The sequence below is a fragment of the Phyllobates terribilis genome, unplaced genomic scaffold (genome assembly GCF_046119375.1).
Source record: "Phyllobates terribilis strain yellow unplaced genomic scaffold, ASM4611937v1 Scaffold_5__5_contigs__length_657084704, whole genome shotgun sequence".
In the NCBI taxonomy this organism is placed as follows: domain Eukaryota; kingdom Metazoa; phylum Chordata; class Amphibia; order Anura; family Dendrobatidae; genus Phyllobates; species Phyllobates terribilis.
The window spans coordinates 412,028,647-412,056,151 of record NW_027362765.1 but is presented as its reverse complement, the minus strand read 5'-3'; the positions used below and the strand labels follow the sequence as shown (position 1 = coordinate 412,056,151).

The 27,505-nt window shown below is 48.0% G+C and overlaps 2 protein-coding genes across 2 annotated transcripts; both read left to right on the top strand.

Moving 5' to 3' along the window:
• Nucleotides 1-575: 575 nt before the first annotated feature.
• Nucleotides 576-9,659, top strand: EEF1AKMT2 (EEF1A lysine methyltransferase 2). Its single transcript, XM_073681349.1, has 6 exons — nt 576-704; nt 2,592-2,657; nt 3,947-4,061; nt 4,155-4,265; nt 7,524-7,740; nt 9,337-9,659. The coding sequence occupies exons 1-6, from the start codon at nt 604-606 to the stop codon at nt 9,432-9,434; spliced, it is 708 nt and encodes a 235-aa protein (XP_073537450.1). The 5' UTR covers nt 576-603; the 3' UTR covers nt 9,435-9,659.
• A 923-nt stretch (nt 9,660-10,582) lies between these two features.
• ABRAXAS2 (abraxas 2, BRISC complex subunit) lies at nt 10,583-24,462 on the top strand. Its single transcript, XM_073685134.1, has 9 exons — nt 10,583-10,735; nt 15,663-15,753; nt 17,024-17,060; nt 17,577-17,643; nt 17,901-18,091; nt 19,717-19,836; nt 20,964-21,048; nt 21,123-21,237; nt 22,973-24,462. The coding sequence occupies exons 1-9, from the start codon at nt 10,664-10,666 to the stop codon at nt 23,350-23,352; spliced, it is 1,158 nt and encodes a 385-aa protein (XP_073541235.1). The 5' UTR covers nt 10,583-10,663; the 3' UTR covers nt 23,353-24,462.
• The last annotated feature ends 3,043 nt before the right edge of the window (nt 24,463-27,505 follow it).

Genomic DNA, 27,505 nt, shown 5'->3' with positions numbered 1-27,505 from the left:
ATCATTTATTTTTCAACAGGACAATGACCCCAAACACACCTCCAGGCTGTGTAAGGGCTATTTGACCAAGAAGGAGAGTGATGGGGTGCTACGCCAGATGACCTGGCCTCCACAGTCACCCGACCTGAACCCAATCGAGATGGTTTGGGGTGAGCTGGACCGCAGAGTGAAGGCAAAGGGGCCAACAAGTGCTAAGCATCTCTGGGAACTCCTTCAAGATTGTTGGAAGACCATTTCCGGTGACTACCTCTTGAAGCTCATCAAGAGAATGCCAAGAGTGTGCAAAGCAGTCATCAAAGCAAAAGGTGGCTACTTTGAATAACCTAGAATATAAGACATATTTTCAGTTGTTTCACACTTTTTTGTTAAGTATATAATTCCACATGTGTTAATTCATAGTTTTGATGCCTTCAGTGTGAATGTACAATTTTCAGTCATGAAAATACAGAAAAATCTTTAAATGAGGTGTGTCCAAACTTTTGGTCTGTACTGTATGTCAGGCACACACAGCTCTGCCGCAGCCCCGCCACCCAGCACAGCAGGACCACAGCCTACCAACTCCTGCACTTAACTCCTCCCCCACATGTGACCGGTCACGTGGTGATGACGTCAGCAGAGCGTCTGCATTGCTCTCGGCCGGCACTACACTGCACAGAGATGAGTGAGGAGGATTTCTCGCCTTCAGCTCTGGGAACTAAAGAGCAGTGAGTACAGGAAGAGCCACAGGGGGGCGCCATATTGATACCCGCATAGGCAGCATATGGGAGACAGCAGGAGTCATTGTAGGGAGTTCTGAGACCTCATTCACATATCAGTATTTGTATACAGGTGTCAAACTATCAGATATAGTTTTTCTCTGTAAGTTCCATTCCTGATGCAAAAATACTGATGTGTGCATGAGACCTTATACTGTAGAGCAGTCAGTACTGTATGGTCACCCCACAACTCCCAGCCTGGCTGCAGAGACCCCACAACTCCCAGCCTGGCTGCAGAGACCCCACAACTCCCAGCCTGGCTGCAGAGACCCCACAACTCCCAGCCTGGCTGCAGAGACCCCACAACTCCCAGCCTGGCTGCAGAAACCCCACAACTCCCAGCCTGACTGCAGAGACCCCACAACTCCCAGCCTGACTGCAGAGACCCCACAACTCCCAGCCTGGCTGCAGAGACCCCACAACTCCCAGCCTGACTGCAGAGACCCCACAACTCCCAGCCTGGCTGCAGAGACCCCACAACTCCCAGCCTGACTGCAGAGACCCCACAACTCCCAGCCTGGCTGCAGAGACCCCACAACTCCCAGCCTGGCTGCAGAGACCCCACAACTCCCAGCCTGACTGCAGAGACCCCACAACTCCCAGCCTGACTGCAGAGACCCCACTACTCCCAGCCTGACTGCAGAGACCCCACTACTCTCGGCCTGGGCTGCAGAGAGAGACCCCACAACTCCCGGCCTGGGCTGCAGAGAGAGACCCCACAACTCCCGGCCTGGGCTGCAGAGAGAGACCCCACAACTCCCGGCCTGGGCTGCAGAGAGAGACCCCACAACTCCCGGCCTGGGCTGCAGAGAGAGACCCCACAACTCCCGGCCTGGGCTGCAGAGAGAGACCCCACAACTCCCGGCCTGGGCTGCAGAGAGAGACCCCACAACTCCCGGCCTGGGCTGCAGAGAGAGACCCCACAACTCCCGGCCTAGGCTGCAGAGAGAGACCCCACAACTCCCGGCCTGGGCTGCAGAGAGAGACCCCACAACTCCCGGCCTGGGCTGCAGAGAGAGACCCCACAACTCCCGGCCTGGGCTGCAGAGAGAGACCCCACAACTCCCGGCCTGGGCTGCAGAGAGAGACCCCACAACTCCCGGCCTGGGCTGCAGAGAGAGACCCCACAACTCCCGGCCTGGGCTGCAGAGAGAGACCCCACAACTCCCGGCCTGGGCTGCAGAGAGAGACCCCACAACTCCCGGCCTGGGCTGCAGAGAGAGACCCCACAACTCCCGGCCTGGGCTGCAGAGAGAGACCCCACAACTCCCGGCCTGGGCTGCAGAGAGAGACCCCACAACTCCCGGCCTGGGCTGCAGAGAGAGACCCCACAACTCCCGGCCTGGGCTGCAGAGAGAGACCCCACAACTCCCGGCCTGGGCTGCAGAGAGAGACCCCACAACTCCCGGCCTGGGCTGCAGAGAGAGACCCCACAACTCCCGGCCTGGGCTGCAGAGAGAGACCCCACAACTCCCGGCCTGGGCTGCAGACAGAGGCCCCACAACTCCCGGCCTGGGCTGCAGACAGAGGCCCCACAACTCCCGGCCTGGGCTGCAGAGAGAGACCCCACAACTCCTGGCCTGGGCTGCAGAGAGAGACCCCACAACTCCCGGCCTTGGCTGCAGAGAGAGACCCCACAACTCGCAGCATATTGTATAGCTTGAGGCATCCTTGGACTTGTAGTTTCAGGTTTGCCTGCTCCTCTGCAGAATTATCACAGACATCTCAACTCTGACACTTATAACCACATAGTGATGGTATCCTGGGCCGGCCGCAGTCAGTACACGCTCAGTGCGGTACCGGACACTCAGCTCGTTCTTCTGTGTTCCTGCCTAGTTGGGACGCCGTGTACAGCCGTGAACTGAAGACCTTCCAGGACTGCGGGGATGAAGGCGAGATCTGGTGAGTGGCGTCATGATAGCGCAGTCCTCGGTATAGTCCTCATTCACATGAACCGAAATGCAGGAAAATACTGCACATATAATCTGTGGGATAAAGCGCTCCATCCCATCCCCCGGGGGAAGACGTATAGGGAGATACTTTATCAGTGGTAAAAATGCAAGTGGCTTAAGCTGGTTATCCAATATTAATAATTATCCATAGGATTTTCACTGGAAATCCCTTTTAATATATTATAGGACATCAGACCTGACCCCTAAATATAATCAGACCCAAGACATAAAGGGTTATTTCAAAGATGGTAAGTTATCCTCTATCTACAGGATAGGGGATCATTTATTTCTGGATGATCTGGGGGTGCAGCTGCTCGACCCCCACTGCATTTATTGCCTATGGGACTGCCCAGCACTCAGCTTTCTCCGGCAGTCCCATAGACAGTGAATGGAGCGGAGGTCGAACAGACCCACACAAGATTTCTGCAGAGCCTTGTCCTGGAAGAGGGGGGAGGGGAGTAATCAGTGTTAAAATCTGGGTCCCGAGTACCACTGAGAGGGTCTGTGCTGAGCGGGGGATTGTTTACATCCCATCCACGCCCATACTGTGCCTCATTTATCCCCTCAGCATAGTGATGCAGTGCACAGAACCATTGTTGCCATCCTTCTGCATCACCACAGTGTACCCTGTGCTGCAGTGCTCTGGTGTACTCAGCGAGCGTCCTCGCTTTCTGCAGCAGAACCATAGGATTTCCCCCATAACCTATTCTGCTAGAAAAGAATGCTTTATAATCTGGAGCAGTATGGACTCTATATGGTATTATACTGCACACACAGCTTATAGGGGATGATTACCTTTTGGGGTCAATATTTGTTTTAATTTAGTGTATGTATTTGGGCTTAATCATTTTTGCAATTAGGTATCATTAAAAATGTTGCAGTTTGGCTTTTACAGACTCTTTATGTCCCGACACATTCAACTGTTATGTGGTCTGTGGTCATAAATCAGCTGAGAAGGGCCCAGAATAAGACCAATAAAAGAGTTATAAACTACCTGTCAGATCATTTTGGGCTTACTGATGGATACTCAGTTAACTCATTCTACAGCCAGCAATAAAGTATAGGCTATAGAAAGTAAACCGTACAAAATTTTTAATGAAACTCAATTGCAAAACACAATTGTCCCCAAAAGTGGCAAATCCTTTAACATGATAAGGGAATGTAATGTATCAGCCCAAAGATGAGTAAGTAAATATATACATGGATGTGCGTATGTTACATCTGCCTTTTCTTTATCAGGTTTGGAGAAGGTAGTATGACCCGGGTTGTGCGATGGATGAATGCACAGAAGGTGCCGCCGACGACCTCAATAGTGGACATTGGCACAGGGAACGGCATGCTACTGGTGGAATTGGTGAGAGGTAGAACACGTACTAATTGGGAATAAACCGAATGATGAACTCTGCATTGATCAGACATTTGCTGTATAATTATGATTCCTCTGCAGGCAAAGTCGGGCTACAGCAATCTCACGGGTATCGACTACTGTTCGGATGCTATAGCACTCGCAAAAAACATATGTGAAAAGGAAAGATTGTCTCAAAGTGTGAATCTACAGGTGAGAGATTGAAGAATTAAACTACAACCCCTGGCAAAAATTATGGAATCACCGGGCTCGGAGGATGTTCATTCAGTTGTTTAATGTTGTTGAAAGAAAGCAGATCACAGACATGGCACAAAACTAAAGTCATTTCAAATGGCAACTTTAGGGCTTTAAGAAACACTAAAATAAATCAAGATTAAAAATGTGGTACTCAGTAAGGGTAATTTTTTTCAGACCAAGCAGAGGGAAAAAATTATGGAATCACCCTGTAAATTTTCATTTCCAAAACTAACACCTGCATCAAATTAGATCTGCTCGTTAGTCTGCATCTAAAAAGGAGTGATCACACCTTGGAGAGTTGTTGCACCAAGTGAACTGACATGAATCATGGCTCCAACACGAGAGATGTCAATTGAAACAAAGGAGAGGATTATCAAACTCTTAAAAGAAGGTAAATCATCATGCAATGTTGCAAAAGATGTTGGCTGTTCACAGTCAGCTGTGTCTAAAATCTGGAAAAAATACAAACAACATGGGAAGGTTGTTAAAGGAAATCATACAGGTAGACCAAGGAAGACATCAAAGCGTCAAGACCGGAAAGTTAAAGCAATATGTCTCCAAAACAGGAAATGCACAACTAAACAAATGAGGAACGAATGGGAGGAAACTGGAGTCAATGTCTGTGACCGAACTGTAAGAAACCGCCTAAAGGAAATGGGATTTACATACAGAAAAGCTAAACAAAAGCCATCATTAACACCTAAACAGAAAAAAACAAGGTTACAATGGGTTAAGGAAAAGCAATCGTGGACGGTGGATGACTGGATGAAAGTCATATTCAGTGATGAATCGCGAATCTGCATTGGGCAAGGTGATGATGCTGGAACTTTTGTTTGGTGCCGTTCCAATGAGATTTATAAAGATGACTGCATGAAGAGAACATGCAAATTTCCACAGTCATTGATGATATGGGGCTGCATGTCAGGTAAAGGCACTGGGGAGATGGCTGTCATTACATCTTCAATAAATGCCCAAGTTTACATTTATATTTTGGACAGTTTTCTTATCCCATCAATTGAAAGGATGTTTGGGGATGATGACATCATTTTTCAAGATGATAATGCATCCTGCCATAGAGCAAAAACTGTGAAAACATTCCTTGAAAGAAGACACATAAGGTCAATGTCATGGCCTGCAAATAGTCCGGATCTCAATCCAATTGAAAATCTTTGGTGGAAGTTGAAGAAAATGGTCTATGACAAGGCTCCAACCTGCAAAGCTGATCTGGCAACAGCAATCAGAGAAAGTTGGAGCCAGATTGATGAAGAGTACTGTTTGTCACTCATTAAGTCCATGCCTCAGAGACTGCAAGCTGTTATTAAAGCCAGAGGTGGTGCAACAAAATACTAGTGATGTATTGGGGTGTTCTTTTGTGTGTTTGTTTTTCATGATTCCATAATTTTTCCCCTCTGCTTGGTCTGAAAAAAATTACCCTTACTGAGTACCACATTTTTAATCTTGATTTCTTTTAGTGTTTCTTAAAGCCCTAAAGTTGCCATTTGAAATGACTTTAGTTTTGTGCCATGTCTGTGATCTGTTTTTTTCAACAACATTAAACAACTGAATGAACATCCACTGAGCACGGTGATTCCATAATTTTTGCCAGGGGTTGTATAACCTTCACCAGGAATGACAATTTCCCTGTGCTCTTGAATCATTGTGCAAGAACTCAGATATTTGCAATAAAAGTTCTTGCAGTGTTTGCTTGGTGGCTCCGGTCTCGAGCCTGCTCCTTGCTCCCATCTCTCAGGTAGTTGCTTCAGATTGTGCCTCAGCTATGTTGTGATATCACTGTGTGAAAGGCCCTGGAGGGACTGTAGAGAAGCTTCAGTGCTTGCAGAGCTCCTTTCCCCTTGCACACCTCCTCCGTCTGAGCTGGCACTTTTTACCATCCAGTTTGGTCACTAGAAGTCCCACAAAAATTGCCTGATTACAGGTCGCTCCCCAAATAGGAATCTCCAGTGATGAGCATTAAAGGGGTTTTCTGGTGAAAAATGTTAACACCTATTGGTTAGTCGGGGTCCGACCGCTGATCGGCAGAACGGGGAACTTTTATCCCCGTTATGAAATAGTGGCAGGTCAGATGCCTGATCACTGCGGCATTCATTCTCTGTGGGTCTGCTGCAAAAAGCCAAGCGGAGCGGTGGTGGAGCGTGCGCACTGCCGCTCCATTCTCACGGAGATGTGGTAATGGGTGCAGGTTCCAGTGGTTGGAAACCCACCGATCAGCAGGTTATCACTTGTCCTAAGGATAGCTGATACTTTTCACCCGACATCCTCTTTAATCTCAGGAGAAACTGGGCTGCAAGTGTTCAGTTTCCCCAGGGAAACAGCATTATGCGGCGCCCGTGTGCACACAATGGCACGATATTAATACTGTCCAAAGTGCAGACTTAGACTAGACCGTCTCAAAGTGACCAAAATGTAAATGTTGCTTGATAAACCTATCTACTTTACACCTCCTACTAGTTGGCTTACTTTTGTGCCAAAACTTTGGCACATTTTTTTGGATGCCCCTTGTAGCAGCTCCTTACCCAGAAATCAGAATGCAATGTGAGCGCTAAACCAGATAATCTGTTTAAAGGGTTTGTCACTACATAGCCAGCCTCCTTCAAAATGCTCCTGACATTCCTGGTAAGAGCCTGGCTTTGTCGGAGAAAGCCGCGGATAGCTCGGTATATCAATAACAGCAGCCACCGGAGGGGAAATGTAGTGTTACAGAGTGGCCAATCGGGCACATGGCGATACTTGTGATACAAGGGCAGTCTGAATCCCCCTCTTCTTCATTCTGGCTAATAGAGGGGTCTCGAGCAGGGAAACCCCACCTCATTAATGTCCACATTTCCTAAATAGAGATGAGCGAGCATGCTCGTTGAACCCTTTAACCAAGCATGCTCGGGTGCTTACCGAGTATCTTCGGCGTGCTCGTATATTATGTTTGAGTCCCTGCGTCTGCATGATCTATGGTTGTAAGACAGCCTCAACAAATGTGAGGATTCCCTAACAAACCGGCAATCCCTGCATGTGTTGAGACTGTCTTACAGCCATTAATCATGCAGACGCAAGGACTCAAACATGATACACGAGCACGCCGATGATACTCAGTAAGTAAGCAACTGAGCATGCTCGGTTAAATGTGAGCACGCTTGCTCATCGCTAGTCCTAAACTTTTTGTTTGCTTGTCCTGATGTGTCTCCCGGTTTCCGGTTTTAGGTTGCAGATTTCCTGGGTTCCTTCAGTCCTCCAGAGCAGTACGACATCGGTCTGGATAAGGGCACCTTCGATGCAGTGAGTCTGGATCCCAGTGGTGCGGAAGAGAAACGCAGGCAGTATATCCAGTCACTATGTCGAATATTAAAACCAAATGGCCGTTTCATCATAACTTCCTGCAACTGGACTAAAGATGAACTGCTCCAAAAGTTTGGAAATGGTAAGTACCGTGCATCAGGCGCTACATATCCTCTTCTCTTCCGTGTCGTGTCTACATTACATTACTGCATTCTTCACCTTGCATTGCATATTCGCATTAAAAATTATTTATTTGCTCACGGAGTCTGATTTTAATTACGTTCATCAATCTGGATTTCTATAAATCTTCTATGATAAACTATAACCGATTTCCAGGACTCAGAAATTTTAAGCAAAAGACTATTAACCCCCATCACATTTCACATTTTTATCCGTCATGGAGCAGGTTCAGGAGCAGGGTCTGCTCAATGCAGTAGATGCCGGCACCTGACTCTGACATCAGCGATCAGAGCTAGCTCCGATCACTGCTGACTAAACACTGAGACGGCGCTGTCAGTCCTTATCAGGAGCATTTTTGTGTGGCAATCCCAGTAAGATGCCTGTTTTTTCCTCCTAGCCTCCCCCATACCCCCGACAAGACCATGTGGTGCCGATGCCATCTTGGTACTCCTGTGACACCCAACCACAGCCCGGGCTTCACAGGAGACCATGACTTGTCTGCAAAAGTTCAATTTGCCAAAATGTTAAATGATGAAACGCCATAAAGATAAATGTGAAACGCCTCCCCTAAAAAATGCAATTCAAAATGACCAAAACATTGTATGTACCCCAAAATGGTGCCAATAAAAACTACAGCTCGCCACACACAAAAAAAAAGCCCTCCCACAAGTCAATTCACAGAGAGAAAGAAAAAAGTTACAAGTCTTGGAAAAAGTTCAGTTTTTTTTTTTAAAACCACTAAAATAATAATAATAAAATATATGTTGCATGTGTATACATACATACCATTTCCATCGTAGAATCCTGCTGCCAGACCAACAATAAACAATGGTGGAAGCGCCTTTTTTTTTTTGACAATTTCACCTCACTTGGAAATTCTATTTTTGTTCCCTTTTTGTTCCAGGACCTGAATGAATGCACCTAAAATGAATGGTGTTGATTAAAACTACAAAAAACAGTTATGGCTTCTGGAAGAAAAAAGTGCGGCACAAAAATTAAAATTGGCTGCGTCCTTAAAAACTAATGCCTGTTTCCTTACAGTATCTGGTTTTCCAGTGTTAGAAATGTCAGACCAGCACCCTACGGCATCACATACTTAGCATAAGTGGTGTAGTCCTGGAGGAAGTCACTAGGGGGCAGTCTTGTACATGTTAAATATCGCTAGTCTCTGACAACTGGCATTTATGCACTTCCCAAAGGATGATTTTTTTTTTTCTGTTGCCACTGTATCCACCAGATTCCAGTTTTGAAAAAGTAAAGCAACATTAGAAGAGGATCTGTGTATTGCTGAACTGTAGCACAAGTAGTCTGGAGGTAGCTGTGTGTGCCCCCTGGAGCTGTCGTCCGTCCTGATGTCATTGCATCAGTCATATCATCAGATGACTGTGGCACTGTATGGAAATATTGGAGGCCGTGTGCACACAGGGCTGCTGCCATTGGACGATGCTGTCTTCTGACAGTGTGTGGATGTGATGATGTCACTATGACTACACTACAGCTGAGGGTTTGGTCTCATGTACGCTGTCGTTTATTTTATTTTTTTTCATTTTTTTTGTAGAGTTTGAAGTGACAGATGAACTGCCGACTCCAGCCTTCAGTTTTGGGGGACACTCGGGTCACAGCGTCACCGCTCTTGTTTTCAGGAGGAGGTCCTGATCTTAAAAAAAATAAATATATATATATCTATCAATCACCATGGACTGATCATCACATGTACGAGACATTATATTCTACCAATATGGCGAAAACTGACAACTGAACGAGCCTGTGGTTAACGACAGTAAAGATATGAGATATCGATTCGCCTGAACTCCATCTTCTATATCTATACATATATATCTCTCAAAAATGTAAAATAAATCCTTTATATTTTCTCTTAAAGGGGCAGTCAATCACTGAATCTTTATGAATTGCATAGGTTGTGAAGATGTACAGTACCACTCACAATACAGAGAATAAGTCACATTTATTTACAAACAATAATGTAACAGGGTATTTTATTTATTTTTTCGCCGTTGTCACAATACCCCGCACATGTCCAAGGCCCCGGCATTAGCCACATAGCCCGTTGCGTGCAGCTGTCAGCATGTGATTACATGTTCGGGAGATGCCATGGAGCGGGCTCAGGAGCCACCATACACGCAGATAACAGGCGCGTCATACAGCCCGCACCAAGTTATGGAACTTTGCAAACGGCTTTATAAGAGGATTTGTCTTCATTTCTGTTTAAAAAAAAAAAGTTGCATTTAAGAGACTTCCAAAATCATTGCTTAGGTGACCAACCATCTCTTAGGAGGCGGGTAGCCCTGCCACTGAGCTGAATCTTGAGACTGCTTTTAAGAACAATTTTTTTTTTCTTAGCCAAAAATACATCCATTTGATTAAAATTCATTTTGGCATTGGGTCTCATGACAAATGTTTGCCTACTATATCCTCTGAATTACACAACTAAGGAGTTGACTGAGAATCCATCAGTGAGCTCGTTCAGACGGTCCAATAGGCGAGTTTATAACTCATATTTTTTTCTCAGCTCCTCTCGGATGATTTATGATCACAGATCACATCAAGGGTGAATGTGCAGTAAAACAAAGAGCCTGCAAAAAAAATCTATGGACCTTAGAAGAAAGGGAGGGAAGAAAAAAAAAGTAGAAAAATGTCCCCTCCTGAAGGGGTTACTAAAAAGCAGGAGCACAACCCCTGCTGCAGTGCGTGGAGCCCTACACCTAGTAGCACCAGAAGTCTCAGCAGGCTGTGCGGTAATGACCAGCAGGGACATAACGCTACAGACTACAGCTCCCAGAATTCCCCGGAGTGTGGAGCGTGTGACGTCATGTCAGGGCGGCGGCGCGCTGCGCTGCGCTGTGGGAGGGAGCGGGCTCACCATCATGGCGGCTTCCATTTCGGGTTATACGTTCAGTTCCTTGTGTTATCACAGCGCTAATAGCAGCTCTGATCACGTAAGTGCGGGAGCACCGGGGACGGGAGCGCGGAGGGGGCGGCGGGAGGAGCTGGTGGCCGGCGCCAGGGAGGAAGTGAGTGCCCGGGGTGATGACAGGGAACGGGGCGGCCCCGGTGCCGGGAAGTCCGGGGGTCGGTGCTGACACCATGTTCTGCAGGAATAACAGCGGGGTGATGCCCGGGCGGCGGAGCCAGCACTGACTGCACTAGCGTCCTCTGCCAGGAGGGGGAGATCAGGGGTATGGGGCACACCATGTATGGCCTCTGTGTGACGTCACCGTGAGGACGTATGTGTGTGTGTGACATCACTGTGAGGACGTCTGTGTGTGTGTGACATCACCGTGAGGACGTCTGTCTGTGTGTGTGTGTGTGTGTGTCATCACCGTGAGGACGTCTGTCTGTCTGTCTGTGTGTGAGTGACATCACCGTGAGGACGTCTGTCTGTCTGTGTGTGTGTGTGTGACATCACCGTGAGGACGTCTGTCTGTCTGTCTGTCTGTGTGTGTGTGACATCACCGTGAGGACGTCTGTCTGTGTGTGTGACATCACCGTGAGGACGTCTGTCTGTGTGTGTGTGTGTGACATCACCGTGAGGACGTCTGTCTGTGTGTGTGACATCACCGTGAGGACGTCTGTCTGTGTGTGTGTGTGTGTGTGACATCACCGTGAGGACGTCTGTCTGTGTGTGTGTGTGACATCACCGTGAGGACGTCTGTCTGTCTGTGTGTGTGTGTGTGACATCACCGTGAGGACGTCTGTCTGTCTGTGTGTGTGTGACATCACCGTGAGGACGTCTGTCTGTCTGTGTGTGTGACATCACCGTGAGGACGTCTGTCTGTCTGTGTGTGTGTGTGACATCACCGTGAGGACGTCTGTCTGTCTGTGTGTGTGACATCACCGTGAGGACGTCTGTCTGTCTGTGTGTGTGTGTGACATCACCGTGAGGACGTCTGTCTGTCTGTGTGTGTGACATCACCGTGAGGACGTCTGTCTGTCGGTGTGTGTGACATCACCGTGAGGACGTCTGTCTGTCGGTGTGTGTGTGACATCACCGTGAGGACGTCTGTCTGTCTGTGTGTGACATCACCGTGAGGACGTCTGTCTGTCTGTGTGTGACATCACCGTGAGGACGTCTGTCTGTCTGTGTGTGACATCACCGTGAGGACGTCTGTCTGTCTGTGTGTGACATCACCGTGAGGACGTCTGTCTGTCTGTGTGTGACATCACCGTGAGGACGTCTGTCTGTCTGTGTGTGACATCACCGTGAGGACGTCTGTCTGTCTGTGTGTGTGTGTGACATCACCGTGAGGACGTCTGTCTGTCTGTGTGTGTGTGACATCACCGTGAGGACGTCTGTCTGTCTGTGTGTGTGTGACATCACCGTGAGGACGTCTGTCTGTCTGTGTGTGTGACATCACCGTGAGGACGTCTGTCTGTCTGTGTGTGTGTGTGACATCACCGTGAGGACGTCTGTCTGTCTGTGTGTGTGACATCACCGTGAGGACGTCTGTCTGTCGGTGTGTGTGACATCACCGTGAGGACGTCTGTCTGTCGGTGTGTGTGACATCACCGTGAGGACGTCTGTCTGTCGGTGTGTGTGTGACATCACCGTGAGGACGTCTGTCTGTCGGTGTGTGTGTGACATCACCGTGAGGACGTCTGTCTGTCTGTGTGTGACATCACCGTGAGGACGTCTGTCTGTCTGTGTGTGACATCACCGTGAGGACGTCTGTCTGTCTGTGTGTGACATCACCGTGAGGACGTCTGTCTGTGTGTGACATCACCGTGAGGACGTCTGTCTGTCTGTGTGTGACATCACCGTGAGGACGTCTGTCTGTCTGTGTGTGACATCACCGTGAGGACGTCTGTCTGTCTGTCTGTGACATCACTGTGAGGACGTCTGTCTGTCTGTCTGTGACATCACTGTGAGGACGTCTGTCTGTCTGTCTGTGACATCACCGTGAGGACGTCTGTGTGTGTGACATCACCGTGAGGACGTCTGTGTGTGTGTGTGACATCACCGTGAGGACGTCTGTCTGTGTGTGTGTGTGACATCACCGTGAGGACGTCTGTCTGTGTGTGTGTGTGACATCACCGTGAGGACGTCTGTCTGTGTGTGTGTGTGTGTGTGACATCACCGTGAGGACGTCTGTCTGTGTGTGTGTGACATCACCGTGAGGATGTCTGTCTGTGTGTGTGTGACGTCACCGTGAGGACACGTGTGTGTGTGTGTGTGTGTGTGTGTGTGTGTGTGACGTCACCGTGAGGACACGTGTGTGTGACGTCACCGTGAGGACACGTGTGTGTGTGTGACGTCACCGTGAGGACACGTGTGTGTGTGTGACGTCACCGTGAGGACACGTGTGTGTGTGTGACGTCACCGTGAGGACACGTGTGTGTGTGTGACGTCACCGTGAGGACACGTGTGTGTGTGTGACGTCACCGTGAGGACACGTGTGTGTGACGTCACCGTGAGGACACGTGTGTGTGACGTCACCGTGAGGACACGTGTGTGTGACGTCACCGTGAGGACACGTGTGTGTGACGTCACCGTGAGGACACGTGTGTGTGTGTGTGTGTGACGTCACCGTGAGGACGTCTGTCTGTCTGTGTGTGTATATACACTGCTCAAAAAAATAAAGGTAACACTAAAATACCACAAGCTAGATATCACTGAATGAAATATTCCAGTTCCAAATCTTTATTCGTTACATAGTGGAGCGCTGAGAATAATAAAAATGATCAATGTGAATCTAGATTAATATCTCATGGAGGCCTGGATTTGGAATGATGATCAAAATCAAAGTGGAAAATCAATTTACAGGCTGATCCAACTTCAGTGGAAATGTCTCAAGACAAGGAAATGCTTCTCAGTATTGTGTGTGGCCTCCACGTGCCTGTATGACCTCCCTACAACGCCTGGGCATGCTCCTGATGAGGTTGCGGATGGTCTCCTGTGGGATCTCCTCCCAGACCTGGACTAAAGCATCCGCCAACTCCTGGACAGTCTGTGGTGCAACTTGACGTTGGTGGATGGAGCGAGACATGATGTCCCAGATGTGCTCAATCAGATTCAGGTCTGGGGAACGGGCGGGCCAGTCCATAGCTTCAATGCCTTCATCTTGCAGGAACTGCTGACACACTCCAGCCACATGAGGTCTGGCATTGTCCTGCATTAGGAGGAACCCAGGGCCAACCGCACCAGCATATGGTCTCACAAGGGGTCTGAGGATCTCATCTCGGTACCTAATGGCAGTCAGGCTACCTCTGACGAGCACATGGAGGGCTGTGCGGCCCTCCAAAGAAATGCCACCCCACACCATTACTGACCCACTGCCAAACTGGTCATGCTGAAGGATGTTGCAGGCAGCAGATCGCTCTCCACAGCGTCTCCAGACTCTGTCACGTCTGTCACATGTGCTCAGTGTGAACCTGCTTTCATCTGTGAAGAGCACAGGGCGCCAGTGGCGACTTTGCCAATCCTGGAGTTCTGTGGCAAATGCCAAGCGTCCTGCACGGTGTTGGGATGTAAGCTCAACACCCACTTGAGGATGTCGGGCCCTCATGGAGTCTGTTTCTGACAGTCTGAGCAGAAACATGGATGTTAATGGCCTGCTGGAGGTCATTTTACAGGGCTGTGGCACTTCTCCATGCACAAAGGAGGAGGTAGTGGTCCTGATGCTGGGTTGTTGCCCTCCTATGGCCCCCTCCATGTCTTCTGGTTTCTGCTCCATGCTCTGGACACTGTGCAGACAAAGACAGCCACCCTTCTTGCCAAAGCTTGCGTTGATATGCTGTCCTTGATCAGTTGCACTACCTGAGCAACTTCTGTGGGTTGTACTGTAGACACTGCCTCATGTTACTGTACCTCTAGGGGTGAGAACAATGATAAATTGCAAAAGTATCCAAAACAGCCAAAAAGGATGAGAACAAAGAAATGGCATAACCACTCCTTCATAGGGGGTATCTTTCTAATTTCCTATAATTTCTACCTGTTGTCTGTTCCATTTGCACAACAACAGGAGAAATTGATTTACAATCAGTGTTGCTGCATAACTGGACAGGTGGACTCCTCAGAAGTATGATTGACTTGGAGTAACATTGTGTTAAGTGTTCCCATTATTTTTTTGAGCAGTGTAATAAATAAATATATATATATATTTATTTATAATATACACATCTCTGTAACATTAATTCCGGCTGCCCCTCACCATTTCCCTCAGTATACATCAGGGAACACTGCGGGCAATGGCCGGCGATGTTAACCCTACGTGCTGCTCTCTACTCATAGCTAGGTAATATTTTGTTTTTCTCTCATGTATTCGGGCCGGCACTGATTATAGGTAGGGCCGCCTTTATTGCAGGGCCCTGGGTGTGACCATCTACATAAATCTATAACCAGTGCATCCTGTACAGTCACTTCATAGGTGACTTATTTAGAATTTTCATGGAGAAGAGTTATGAGACCGCCAGTCATGAAGTGCTGTCACCGAGTCGCATGAAGCTTCTGCTCCCGTCATTTTACAGAATGGATTTTTCATTCTCTGCATTCAAATGTTTCGATCAAGTGCTGTAGTGAAAGTCTTTCCCAGTCGCTCTTAAGTTTCTGCAGCTTTGTATTTGCAAGTGATGTTACATTTTAAATGGATCCTAAAAATAATGGGCTGCGCTGCTGGTTTAGCTTTTGGTCCCTTCTGAGTTTTCTCTGTGGGCCTCTCCCCTCGCTGTGCAAGGAGCTGCAGCCGGCCTCATCAGTCTGGTGGCCGGGGCACCTCTGTGTAAGGGAAACATTAGGGGAAGGGCGTAGACTTAAACCTGTCCTGTGCCCCATCAGGACCTGACCTCACTGGTCACTTTACCTCTCTCACAAGTCATAAAGTGATGCATTATGCTATGTATATACATGGATCAGTTTTATTTCTGCAGGAAGGATTTCTGCTGGGAGAAGTGAGACAGGAAGAGTCGTTCTCAATCAGCGATTCTCAGATCAGTAACACAGAACTATTACAAGTCATAGGTGAGTCCCGCTCCCCCCGTCCCGATCCACGTCCTTCCTCCATGGGCCCCGTCCCGATCCACGTCCTTCCTCCATGGGCCCCGTCCCGATCCACGTCCTTCCTCCATGGGCCCCGTCCCGATCCACGTCCTTCCTCCATGGGCCCCGTCCCGATCCACGTCCTTCCTCCATGGGCCCCGTCCCGATCCACGTCCTTCCTCCATGGGCCCCGTCCCGATCCACGTCCTTCCTCCATGGGCCCCGTCCCGATCCACGTCCTTCCTCCATGGGCCCCGTCCCGATCCACGTCCTTCCTCCATGGGCCCCGTCCCGATCCACGTCCTTCCTCCATGGGCCCCGTCCCGATCCACGTCCTTCCTCCATGGGCCCCGTCCCGATCCACGTCCTTCCTCCATGGGCCCCGTCCCGATCCACGTCCTTCCTCCATGGGCCCCGTCCCGATCCACGTCCTTCCTCCATGGGCCCCGTCCCGATCCACGTCCTTCCTCCATGGGCCCCGTCCCGATCCACGTCCTTCCTCCATGGGCCCCGTCCCGATCCACGTCCTTCCTCCATGGGCCCCGTCCCGATCCACGTCCTTCCTCCATGGGCCCCGTCCCGATCCACGTCCTTCCTCCATGGGCCCCGTCCCGATCCACGTCCTTCCTCCATGGGCCCCGTCCCGATCCACGTCCTTCCTCCATGGGCCCCGTCCCGATCCACGTCCTTCCTCCATGGGCCCCGTCCCGATCCACGTCCTTCCTCCATGGGCCCCGTCCCGATCCACGTCCTTCCTCCATGGGCCCCGTCCCGATCCACGTCCTTCCTCCATGGGCCCCGTCCCGATCCACGTCCTTCCTCCATGGGCCCCGTCCCGATCCACGTCCTTCCTCCATGGGCCCCGTCCCGATCCACGTCCTTCCTCCATGGGCCCCGTCCCGATCCACGTCCTTCCTCCATGGGCCCCGTCCCGATCCACGTCCTTCCTCCATGGGCCCCGTCCCGATCCACGTCCTTCCTCCATGGGCCCCGTCCCGATCCACGTCCTTCCTCCATGGGCCCCGTCCCGATCCACGTCCTTCCTCCATGGGCCCCGTCCCGATCCACGTCCCTCCTCCATGGGCCCCGTCCCGATCCACGTCCCTCCTCCATGGGCCCCGTCCCGATCCACGTCCCTCCTCCATGGGCCCCGTCCCGATCCACGCCCCTCCTCCATGGGCCCCGTCCCGATCCACGCCCCTGTTACCTTGTGTAAACTACATTTTAACTGATATTTTTTGTTACTTTTCAGAGATCCACAGACATGAACCATGTACAAAACTATTCAGGTAGGTGCCCCTATTGGTGAGATTTGCTGGACTTTTGACTTAAATGTGTGTGGAGTTTACATGACAGATGAGATCTCTTGGCTTCTGTATATTCTTCGGCTTCTGTCGGATGAAAACATATTACTTCTGCTTCTGGCACAACGTGGGTGACGAGGATGTGAGAATACAGTGGATCTCGTTAGCGTTGTCGGTGAGGCTGTGGGGTCAGATGTGCCATTCTATGCCTGACCCAATAGATGTGACTCCACTTTTTAGTTGTGTTGCCATCTTACCCGTATCCTCAATTATTGAGCTTCTTGCTTTGACTTCAATGGGGAGAGCTGCACCAAACTCTGCTGTATCAGATCACCTACGCGTCTATTACTAGGCTTTGGATCTGTATTTTTAGCTTTGGGGGAAAGTAGTTTCCTTAGAGATGCATCTGGTGTCAATGGAGGAAAAAGGATGCACGTTATCTCGTCTACTGCTGGGAAAACCTCTATAAACTTTTCTTTATAACTTCTGTTCTTCTCACAGCTTTTACGATTACACGGGCACGGTCAATGAAGAGAGCCTCGATCGGATCCTCAAGGACAGACGGAAAGTAGGAGTCATTGTCCTTTTTATTGGGTAACGTTTGTGTCCTGGTGGAGTACGGAGCGATCTGCAGTAATATCGCAGTGTGTTGCGCTGGGATGATCTATATTCCTGGCGTTGCTGCACATGATCATCATAGAAGATTTCTTTTTCTACTCATCGTTGTATTTTACAGTTATCGCGTCTGTTATTGTTTCCCGGGGTTTTATTCCCTACATTACTTCTCTCCTGACCAAAATGCCTGTGGTCTTTGTGATTTGGCAGAACGTGATCGGTTGGTACAAGTTCCGGAGAAATACCCAGCAGCAGATGTCGTACAGAGAGCAGATCTTGCACAAGCAGCTGACGCGCCTCCTTGGTGTGCCCGACCTCGTCTTCCTGCTCGTCAGCTTCATCTCTACTGCCAACACTTCCACTCATGCCTTGGAATACGTGCTCTTCAGGCCTAATCGCAGGTGGGTCAGACGGCCGAAGGGCAGCTCTGGTTTTAGAAAAGAAAATTGAATATGTTAAGGGCAAATCCCTGATAAACCTACTTGTTAAAGGGGTTGGTCATTTGCAAGTAAATTTCTCCCCTGGCTTCAGTTTTCTATAAAAAACAAATGGTGCTGTACTCGCCTTCCTCAGGTCCACTGGCGAGTCTCTGCTGCTTTTTGCTGTGTTTGGCATTGGCTCAACGAGCACACTGATTGGCTGCCGTGTTTGCGGAGGCTTTGCCAGTGGACCCAGTGAAATTGAGTACATCGCAGTTTTTTTTTTGTTTGTTTTTTTTTATAGCAAACTGCAGCCAGGGGAGACATTTAATTGAAAGGGAACAATCCCTTTAATGTGTATTTTTATTTTTTAACACTAGTATGTGGCATCAGAATTGTGGGTACTCCAACCTCTGAGCCACCCGACACACAAAATGACTGTATAAACCAAGCACATATGATCCTTGACATGGCCAAAACATTTCAGTGCATCTTCCCATCTACTTGTTTTCCATCTATCAACTTCACCTGTTCCTTGATTGAAAGGTCTGGCTTAGCAGGAAACAGAAACGAGCGGAGATGGATGGGAAACAAGTAGGTGGAAATATGCACTGCTCAGTCACGGTAAGGGTGCACCGAGCACAGAATGACTGCTTAAACCTAGTACGGGTGCTGAGTGCACCCTTGGAGTGGCCACACAGTTCAGTGCACCTTCCCACCTACTTGTCTGCCCAAAGGTGGGTAGAGTTAGATGGAAAGATGCAATGAACTGTCGCCAAGGGTGCACCGAGCGTCTGTACTTGGTTTGAACAGTCATTTTATGCTGACAGGCTGCCTTTGTTTCCCCCTTAAAAAGCCGCTCTTCCATTCACTTGGCTTTGCAGGAATCTGCATCTCAAGAGCTGAACACACACCATACAAAGCAGATGTTGGATATGTTACACAGCCCACATCTGCTTTTAACAGCAGCAACCGAAAATAACATCAGTTTCGGGCGCTGGGATGGTCTCTGTTCTCCTTGCTCACGGTGTTCTCTCCTTTTCAATGCGTACTGACATTGCGCTCTCTTGGTGGCTTGTCACATGGCAGGGGAGCGCACTGTCACTGCGCATTCAAAGGAAATACACAGTAGCGCTGTGAGCACGCTTTGGAATTGACAACAAATGCAGGGACCAGCCTTGACCCTGAAACGGACGTCACTGATGACGCTTCGTCATTTGTGATTCATGGAGGTCCTCGGAGCATGATCACGTTCTCTCCTGCATGCATAGCAGAGCTGAGCTGTTCTGCAAGCAAGCTGTCAGATCAATGAGGATGCCATGAGAGGGATTTATTACACAGGGTCATTAGGTGCATCTGCTCATGTTCGATCGCAGCAGATCGGTGCAGATTTAAAATCTTCAATGTCATTTCTTTGTGGCATTCATTGTGGATTTCACTTAGTTAAAAAAAAATCTGTTGAAAATCCACAGCCAAATCTGTACGATTTTTGCTGCGGCAAATAAAATCTTCAGCAAATATTGTACATGTGAATATACTCTTAGTGCTGCCTCCTTGTGGTAATGGACTCAAATGTTTGTTTGTTTTTCCCGCTCGTTTTCCATTAGGTATAATCAGAGAGTCTCCTTAACAATTCCAAACCTGGGCACAACCAGTCAGCAGGAATATAAAGTGACTTCAGTGCCAAACACCTCACAGAATTATGCCAAAGTGATCAAGGAACATGGGTAAATATGCACAGTGTACATTGTGGACTGGTGAAGAATAAGCTCCATTTATACCTGTACTTAGAGCTACATGACACTAATGGCCGCTGCTGCCACCTATTCCCCAGTGCGTGTAACTGCAGCATCTGACATAACAGTGCCACCTAGTGGCTAAATATAGGTGACAGGTAAAAACTGCAATTGTAAGACCCTAACACGGAACTGTTCTGCATTACATTTGTATCAGGAAGAGATTCGTTTTTGGTAAATACTCTTGCATTTATACATCTTTTCTCCTTATTATCCATCTGTGATTTGGCTTTTAGAGCTTTATTTGTTTAGTATGCAAATTGTATTTTCAGAGAGGAAGAGAACTCTAGTGCCACCTATAGGAAGTAGCAATCCTAAAAGTCGATATTGACCCTTTAAGAAGCCTTGCAATATGACTTGGGATAAAAGCCGAACCAGAATCTCAATTTGTTTTGTATAAAACATCACTTTTTTAGCGCCATCATATTCCACAGCGCTTTACATACAATATCATCACTGTCCCCATTGAGGCTCACAATCTACACCGCTATCAGGAATCTCAGGATGTCTTTGGAGTGTGGGAGGAAACCAGAGGAAACTCATGCAAACATGGGGAGAACATACAAACTCATTGCAGATGTCGTCTTTTGTGGGATTTGAACCCAGGACCCCAGAGCTGCAAGGATGCCGTGCTAATCTCTCAAAGTTTTTTTTCCAAAATCACAAGTTATCCCCTATCCTTGGGATAGGTACGTTGTTGTTCTCTCGGGGTCCGATTGCTCGGTTCTCCAGCGATCCCAAGCTCTGCTGCTCCATCTTTAAAGCCCCAAGTGCAGCAATCCCATAGACAATGAATGAAGTGCAGGTCAAGCATGGGCAGCTGCTCTTCCTTCAAGATGCAGCTGTCTCATTCTTGAGATCACTGGGGGTCCCAGAGGTCAGATATGAGTAGGGGGATAATGATTTTGGTAAAGCCCTTTAAGTTTTTTCACCCGCTGACCTGCTCAGTGACGTGCTATTCATACTGATGGCCCCTTCATTTTGACAGAGGATATGCCCATTTAAGCAGGGAAGAGTTATAGCATTTATTTCTTCTTTTTTTTTTCTTCTCATTTTAGTACCAATTTTTTTGATAAAGATGGTGTAATGAAGGACATCAGATTAATTTATCAGGTTTATAATGCGTTACAAGAGAAGGTTCAGGTAAGGAGGTGTCTTCCTGTAAAATGTCAGGGACAGGTAACCTGTAATTCTCAGCCCATGATCTCTTATTGTAGGCCATCTGTGAAGAGGTAGAAAAGAGCGAGAGGGTTGTAGAAGCTCGCCAGACGGAAGTAAACGATCTCCGAGCCCAGATCTGCAAGAGGAAGGCAGAAAAGCAACGCAAAGAGAGTAAGCGTCCGTGTTCTTATTTGACTGTAAACTCAGGCCCTGTTCACATAAGTTTTATGGCCTCGGTTTCACGTATACGCTAAGACATATGCATTAAACAGATGCTGTTTAGTTGCACAGTAATAAAATACATTTTTTTTATACTTGTGAAATTAATTAAAAAAAAAAAAATGTTGTGCTATGATCTCTGTATTATGCAACCCATGCCATTGATTGACAATTTTCTACCTATAATGTGCATAGGCAGAACGCTGCCAATCAGTGCTGGCGGGTAAAACCAGAGCTCTTGAATGTAGAGGACTATATAGAACAAGGTCATCAATGAGAGGACTAGCCGATAAAACAAGTGTTTTATCAAAACTACAGCAGGAAGCCCAGACAGTGAAACAGCCTTTAAAATCAGGGTTTATGACCCAACTTTATGCTGCTCTCAAATAGGGGGGTGCTCGCTACTAAAAAGATTGAATATTGACTACTCCCCACTTCCATGCTCTTTAATAGCGGGCACACGTGATAGCCGAGCCGCAGCAGGAGCCGTGGCTGCTGCTGACACTGTGCGTGCTATTACGGAGAGTGAATATTCACTACTCCCCACACCCATAGTTCCGGCGTGGAGAGCAGTGACTATTTCGGCAGCTCATCTCACAGTGTGAGGGCGCATGGCAGTGACATCATGCACAGTTCACACAGAGCTGCTGGCAGCAGAGCAGGATGCAGCGCTGGAGGGGAGTAGAATCGTTTATTTTTTTTTGTGTGCACGGTGATGGGGATGTGGCTGAGGGTGCCGTGCACAGAGTCAGGCTGATTATGCAAATAACACTCTGATCAAACTCTGATCAGAGTGTGAACTGATTCTCTCGGCTGAGGAGAAGATGGAGAAAAAAAAATCTCCCATCTTCTCCATTCTGTGAGTGCGTGGAAATCGGACTGCACTTAGATGTCATCTGATTGCAGTCCAATGTTTTCCACAGACTCATTGACTTGCATGGCCGAGTGCGATCCGAATACTGGATTGTACTTGGGCATGCAGCGACTTTTTCCTCGGACAGTCTGACATGTGCACCTTCCCATAGACTAACTTTGGTCCAAGTGTGATTAGATGTTCTGTCAGATCGAACTCGGACAGTAAATACTCTCGTCTGCACCTGCCCTAATATTGAGGACCTATCCTTGAAGGGATTCCTCTACGATGATATTAGAATAGGTCATGAATCTCGGATCAGTGAGTGTCCCAAACGTGGCATGGAGTGCGGAGCAGGACACCTGCGCTCTGTCACTGGCTAGTGGTCGCTCCCAGGTTCTGTAGGTCACCTCTTATTCAAGGTCTTACCAATCTGGTAATGAGCATTTATTTATTATGCGTACTTATATAGCACCATCATATTCTGCAGCGCTTTACAGATACCATCATCATTGTCCCCATTGGGGCTCACAATCTAGATTACCTATCAGTATGTTTTTGGAGTGTGAGAGGAGACCGGAGAACCTGGAGGAAACCCACACAAACACAGGGAGAACATACAAACTCCTTGTAGATGTTGTTCTTGGTGGGATTTTAATCCTGGTCCCCAGCGATATAAAGCCTCCATGCTTCCCACATGACTCATCAATATCATTGTAGTGGAGAACCCCTTTAAGATAGCCCACAACTCGATGTACGAAGCTGTGCCACCGTGTGATCATTACAGACATTCTTGCCTTTCTTTGTCTTATCTACAATTTTTTCTACCCCCAGATCTACGTCAGTCCATGGTAATCCAGACACAAGTGCCTGCAGAGAGCATGGTAACGTTTGCGGACTCTTTAGATCCCTCGACCAGACCGCAAGAACGCCTTCCTCCTCCGTACTCAGAAGGTATAAATGCGGATGAAGGAATAGATAGCACACCCGACATGCCCCGGCCGCAGGCTGTGGGCTCTTCTTGTCATGTTCCCCAAGAGGTTAAAGATCTCGGCAAAATAGCCTCCAAGACGGCCATGAATGAAGACACAGACGAATCGCCAAGCGATTACAGAAAATCCCAGCAGCGGTCAGAGTCTCCTGACAGCGAGATGATAGAGGAGCAGCCTTACCACGCGAGCACACAGCCGGACGGAGAGCTGGCACAACCGTGACTACCACCCTGGTGCCCGAGACCGGGTCTAGGTCTGATCGTAGCATGGAAACATGGAATGTAGACAGGTGACGCTGCCGGCCTTTTTGGGGGGGTCTCAGCCGCCTGTGTGTGGGCCTTATACTCCCGTCAGCTTCCTGTACTCGCTGCTTTCTGAGCACCCGTCCGTGTGTGCGGAGCTGAGAGTACACCCGGCTGCTTGTTGTATGTCTCATGTATATTTGGAGCCAGTATGGTCAACCTCAAGGGGGGGTGTCGTGTAGATTTAAAGGGATTTTTAGGTAATAAGGGAGGCGGGACAATGAACAGCTCACACCCTACTTTTTTTTTTTTTTTTTGCCTGAAGTCTACAGTAAATTAACCTCTCAAGTCCCAAACTTGCAGCCGATATAGCCAGGGGTCACTATATACATGTGTCTATCACATACCCATAATCCCTTTAAATTCTACTACATAATGATCGATTCTTGCACCTTTTCACCAAATTGCACAATCTTGGATAAATTGAGGATTTTTACTCATTTTCTTATTTCCCTGATGGACTGTGGATGCCGGATGAGACCCCAAACTTATATGAGTAACCAAAGCGTCCATACAATTAGGTGAGTGGTTAGGAGGGCAGAGCCGGACCCTGCACAAGCTTTGATGACCCTGCGTCCAACTTTTCCTGATACGGTTCTTGCCTAATCAATGATTCTGTTGCAAATAATTTACCTTTTTTTATTATTCCTCCCCTCACATAAAATCATGGACTCTTTCCCTTTAACTGCTGCAATGTGACCAGTTCCCGGATATGTTATAATTAGCTGCACTTTTTAAATTAATTTACTAAAGTAGGTTACATATTCCCCAGCAACTAATACTCTGGACTGAGGTGCCTGATCCTTCACTCGGACGTTAAGTGCACACGGGGGGCCGCTGCCGGCTCGTTGGCCGGAATAGATCCTATATAATGCCGGCCTTCGATCTGAGAAGTCACGTTTACTGCCGATTAAAACCTCTGCCAGGAAAATGGTAACAGAGAGCTTGTCTCATGCTCGGAGTGGTGCACATACTTCAGCCTTAAGACTGGTACAAATCAAACATAATAAACGTGCTTTAGTTTATCGAACCCTGGTCCCCGGATTGTGTGTGTGATCAATATTTGGTTTCGGCGGAGACCACGTCCGGTTTGGGATTTTATGCAATTGCCTTTGGTTTTGTGGTATTAGTTCTAGATTCTTGCATTGTTTGCAGAAAGGAGAATACCTGACCGCAGGCGGACAGTTCCCCAACACCCGCCGGCACAGGAATAGCAAACATCAGGCATTTCCAACGGCAAGATTGCTGTCAATCAAATTTCTATATGTGATTGAATGCCAAGACGAGAAATGCAAAGGAAAGGCTATACGGCATTTCCAACTTTTGCCCTGTTTTATTTTCCGGAAAAAAAAAAGCCGTCCAGAGTATGTAACTGTGGCATTAAGGTGTCCATACACATTAGAGAAGCTCGCTGAACCCCCTGATTTTGGCTGGATCAGCCTGCTATCTAATGTGTAAGGGGGGAAAGTCTTCCGTGTTGGTAAGTGTCAGGGTGAAAGAATGATTGGGAAAGCTGGATTTTAAAGAGGGACTGACTGCTGATTCATGGTGTCCGAACCACGGGCAGCATGAATCTGACTCTGGCACCATTATTTCTGCCATGTACAGTGGTGTGAAAAAGTATTTGCCCCCTTCCTGATTTCTTATTCTTTTGCATGTTTGTCACACTTAAATGTTTCAGATCACAAAACAAATTTAAACTAAGATAACACAAGTAATCACAAAATGCAGTCTTTATTATTAAGGGAAAAAGAAATCCAAACCTAAAGGGCCCTGTGTAGAAAAGGGATTGCTCACCTTAAAACATAAATTAACTGTGGTTTATCACATCTTTGGGAACCTGAGTACAATTTCCCTAGCCACACACAGGCCTGATTACTGCCACACCTGTTCTTAATCAAGAAATCACTGAAATACGACCTGCCTGACTAAAGTGAAGTAGTAGTAGTAGTGTTATGCAACAGGACAATGATCCAAAACACACCAGCAAGTCCACCTCTGAATGGCTTAAGAAAAACAAAATTAAGCATTTGGAGTGGCCTAGTCAAAGTCCTGACCCTAATCTGATGGAGATGCTGTGGCATGACTTTCAAAAGGCGGTTCATGCTCGGAAACCCTCCAATGTGGCTGAATTACAACAATTTTGTAAAGCTGAGTGGCCAATATTCCTCCAGAGTGTTGTAAAAGACTCATTGACAGTTATCGCAAACGCTTGATTGCAGTTGTTGCTGCTAAGTGCGGCCCATCCAGTTATTAGGTTTAGGGGGCAATCACTTTTTCCCACAGGATACTCTAGGTTTGGATTTCTTTTTCCCTTAATAAAGACCTTCATTTAAAAACTGCATTTTGTATTTACTTGTGTTATCTTTGTCTAATATTTACATTTGTTTTGTGATCTGAAACAATTAAGTGTGACAAACATGCAAAAGAATAAGAAATTAGGAAGGGGGCAAACACTTTTTACACACCACTGTAGTCTTATTCTGAAATCCTGCAGAAAAAATACACTTTTAAAAGCAAGCTAGGAACAATATGACTCGGATGGCTAGTCCAAGAGGCCGGTTCCTGGCATCTTTGCCCCTATCACATATACCAGGGTTGTCAAACTCAATTATACAGAGGGCCAAAATGAAAAACTTGGAGAAGGTTGCAGGCCAACCAGTATACAGTATAATGGGCCCCGCATAATCCTCTATACGGAATAATGGGCCCCGCATAATCCTCTATACGGAATAATGGGCCCCGCATAATCCTCTATACGGAATAATGGGCCCCGCATAATCCTCTATACGGAATAATGGGCCCCGCATAATCCTCTATACGGAATAATGGGCCCCGCATAATCCTCTATACGGAATAATGGGCCCCGCATAATCCTCTATACGGAATAATGGGCCCCGCATAATCCTCTATACGGAATAATGGGCCCCGCATAATCCTCTATACGGAATAATGGGCCCCGCATAATCCTCTATACGGAATAATGGGCCCCGCATAATCCTCTATACGGAATAATGGGCCCCGCATAATCCTCTATACGGAATAATGGGCCCCGCATAGTCCTCTATACGGAATAATGGGCCCCGCATAGTCCTCTATACAGAATAATGGGCCCCGCATAGTCCTCCATACAGAATAATGGGCCCCGCATAGTCCTCCATACGGAATAATGGGCATCATATAATCCTCCATACAGAATAATGGCCCTGCATAGTCCACCATACAGTATAATGGGCCCCCACATAGTCCACCATACAGTATAATGGTCCACCATATGGAATAATGGGCCCCCACATGGTCCACCATAAAGTATAATGGGCCCCCACATAGTCCTCCATACAGAATAATGGCCCCACATAGTCCTTCATACAGAATAATGGCCCCACATAGGGGTGGTGGTTCTGGTGTCATGAACCAAATATAATCACCCTGCAGGCCATATTTGGCCCACGGGCCAGAGTTTGACATGGGTGACCTAGATCAACAGTCAGTCTAGTGGAGTGGAGCAGGGAGATACTGTAAAGCCCCCGTCTCACATAGCGAGATCGCTGCTGTGTCACGGTTTTGGTGACGCAACAGCGACCTCACCAGCGATGTCGCTATGTGTGACACTTTGCAGCGATCAGGCCCCTGCTGTGAGGTCGCTGATCGCTGCAAAATGTCCTGGACCATTTTTTGGTCTTTGCCCTCCCGCTGGTCAGCACACATCGCTGTGTGTGACCAGCGGGACCAGCGATCAGGCTGGTAACCATGATAAACTGCGGGTTACTAAGTGCATGTGTGCCCCTAGTAACCCGCTGTTTATCATGGTTACCAGCCTGCTCCTGCTTCAGCAGGCTGGTAACCAGGAGCAGGACATCGTGGAAAGATTCTTTCCACGATGTCGCTGCTCCCCTGATCGCTGGTGAGCCTGCCTGTTTGACAGCTCACCAGCGACCACATAGCGACGCAGCAACGATCCCTGACAGGTCGTATCGTTGTCGGGATCGCTGTAGCGTCGCTAAGTGTGACGGGGCCTTAAAAGTATGTGTTTGTGTTTCAGATTAAAACATACATGGCTGGGAAAACAGAGC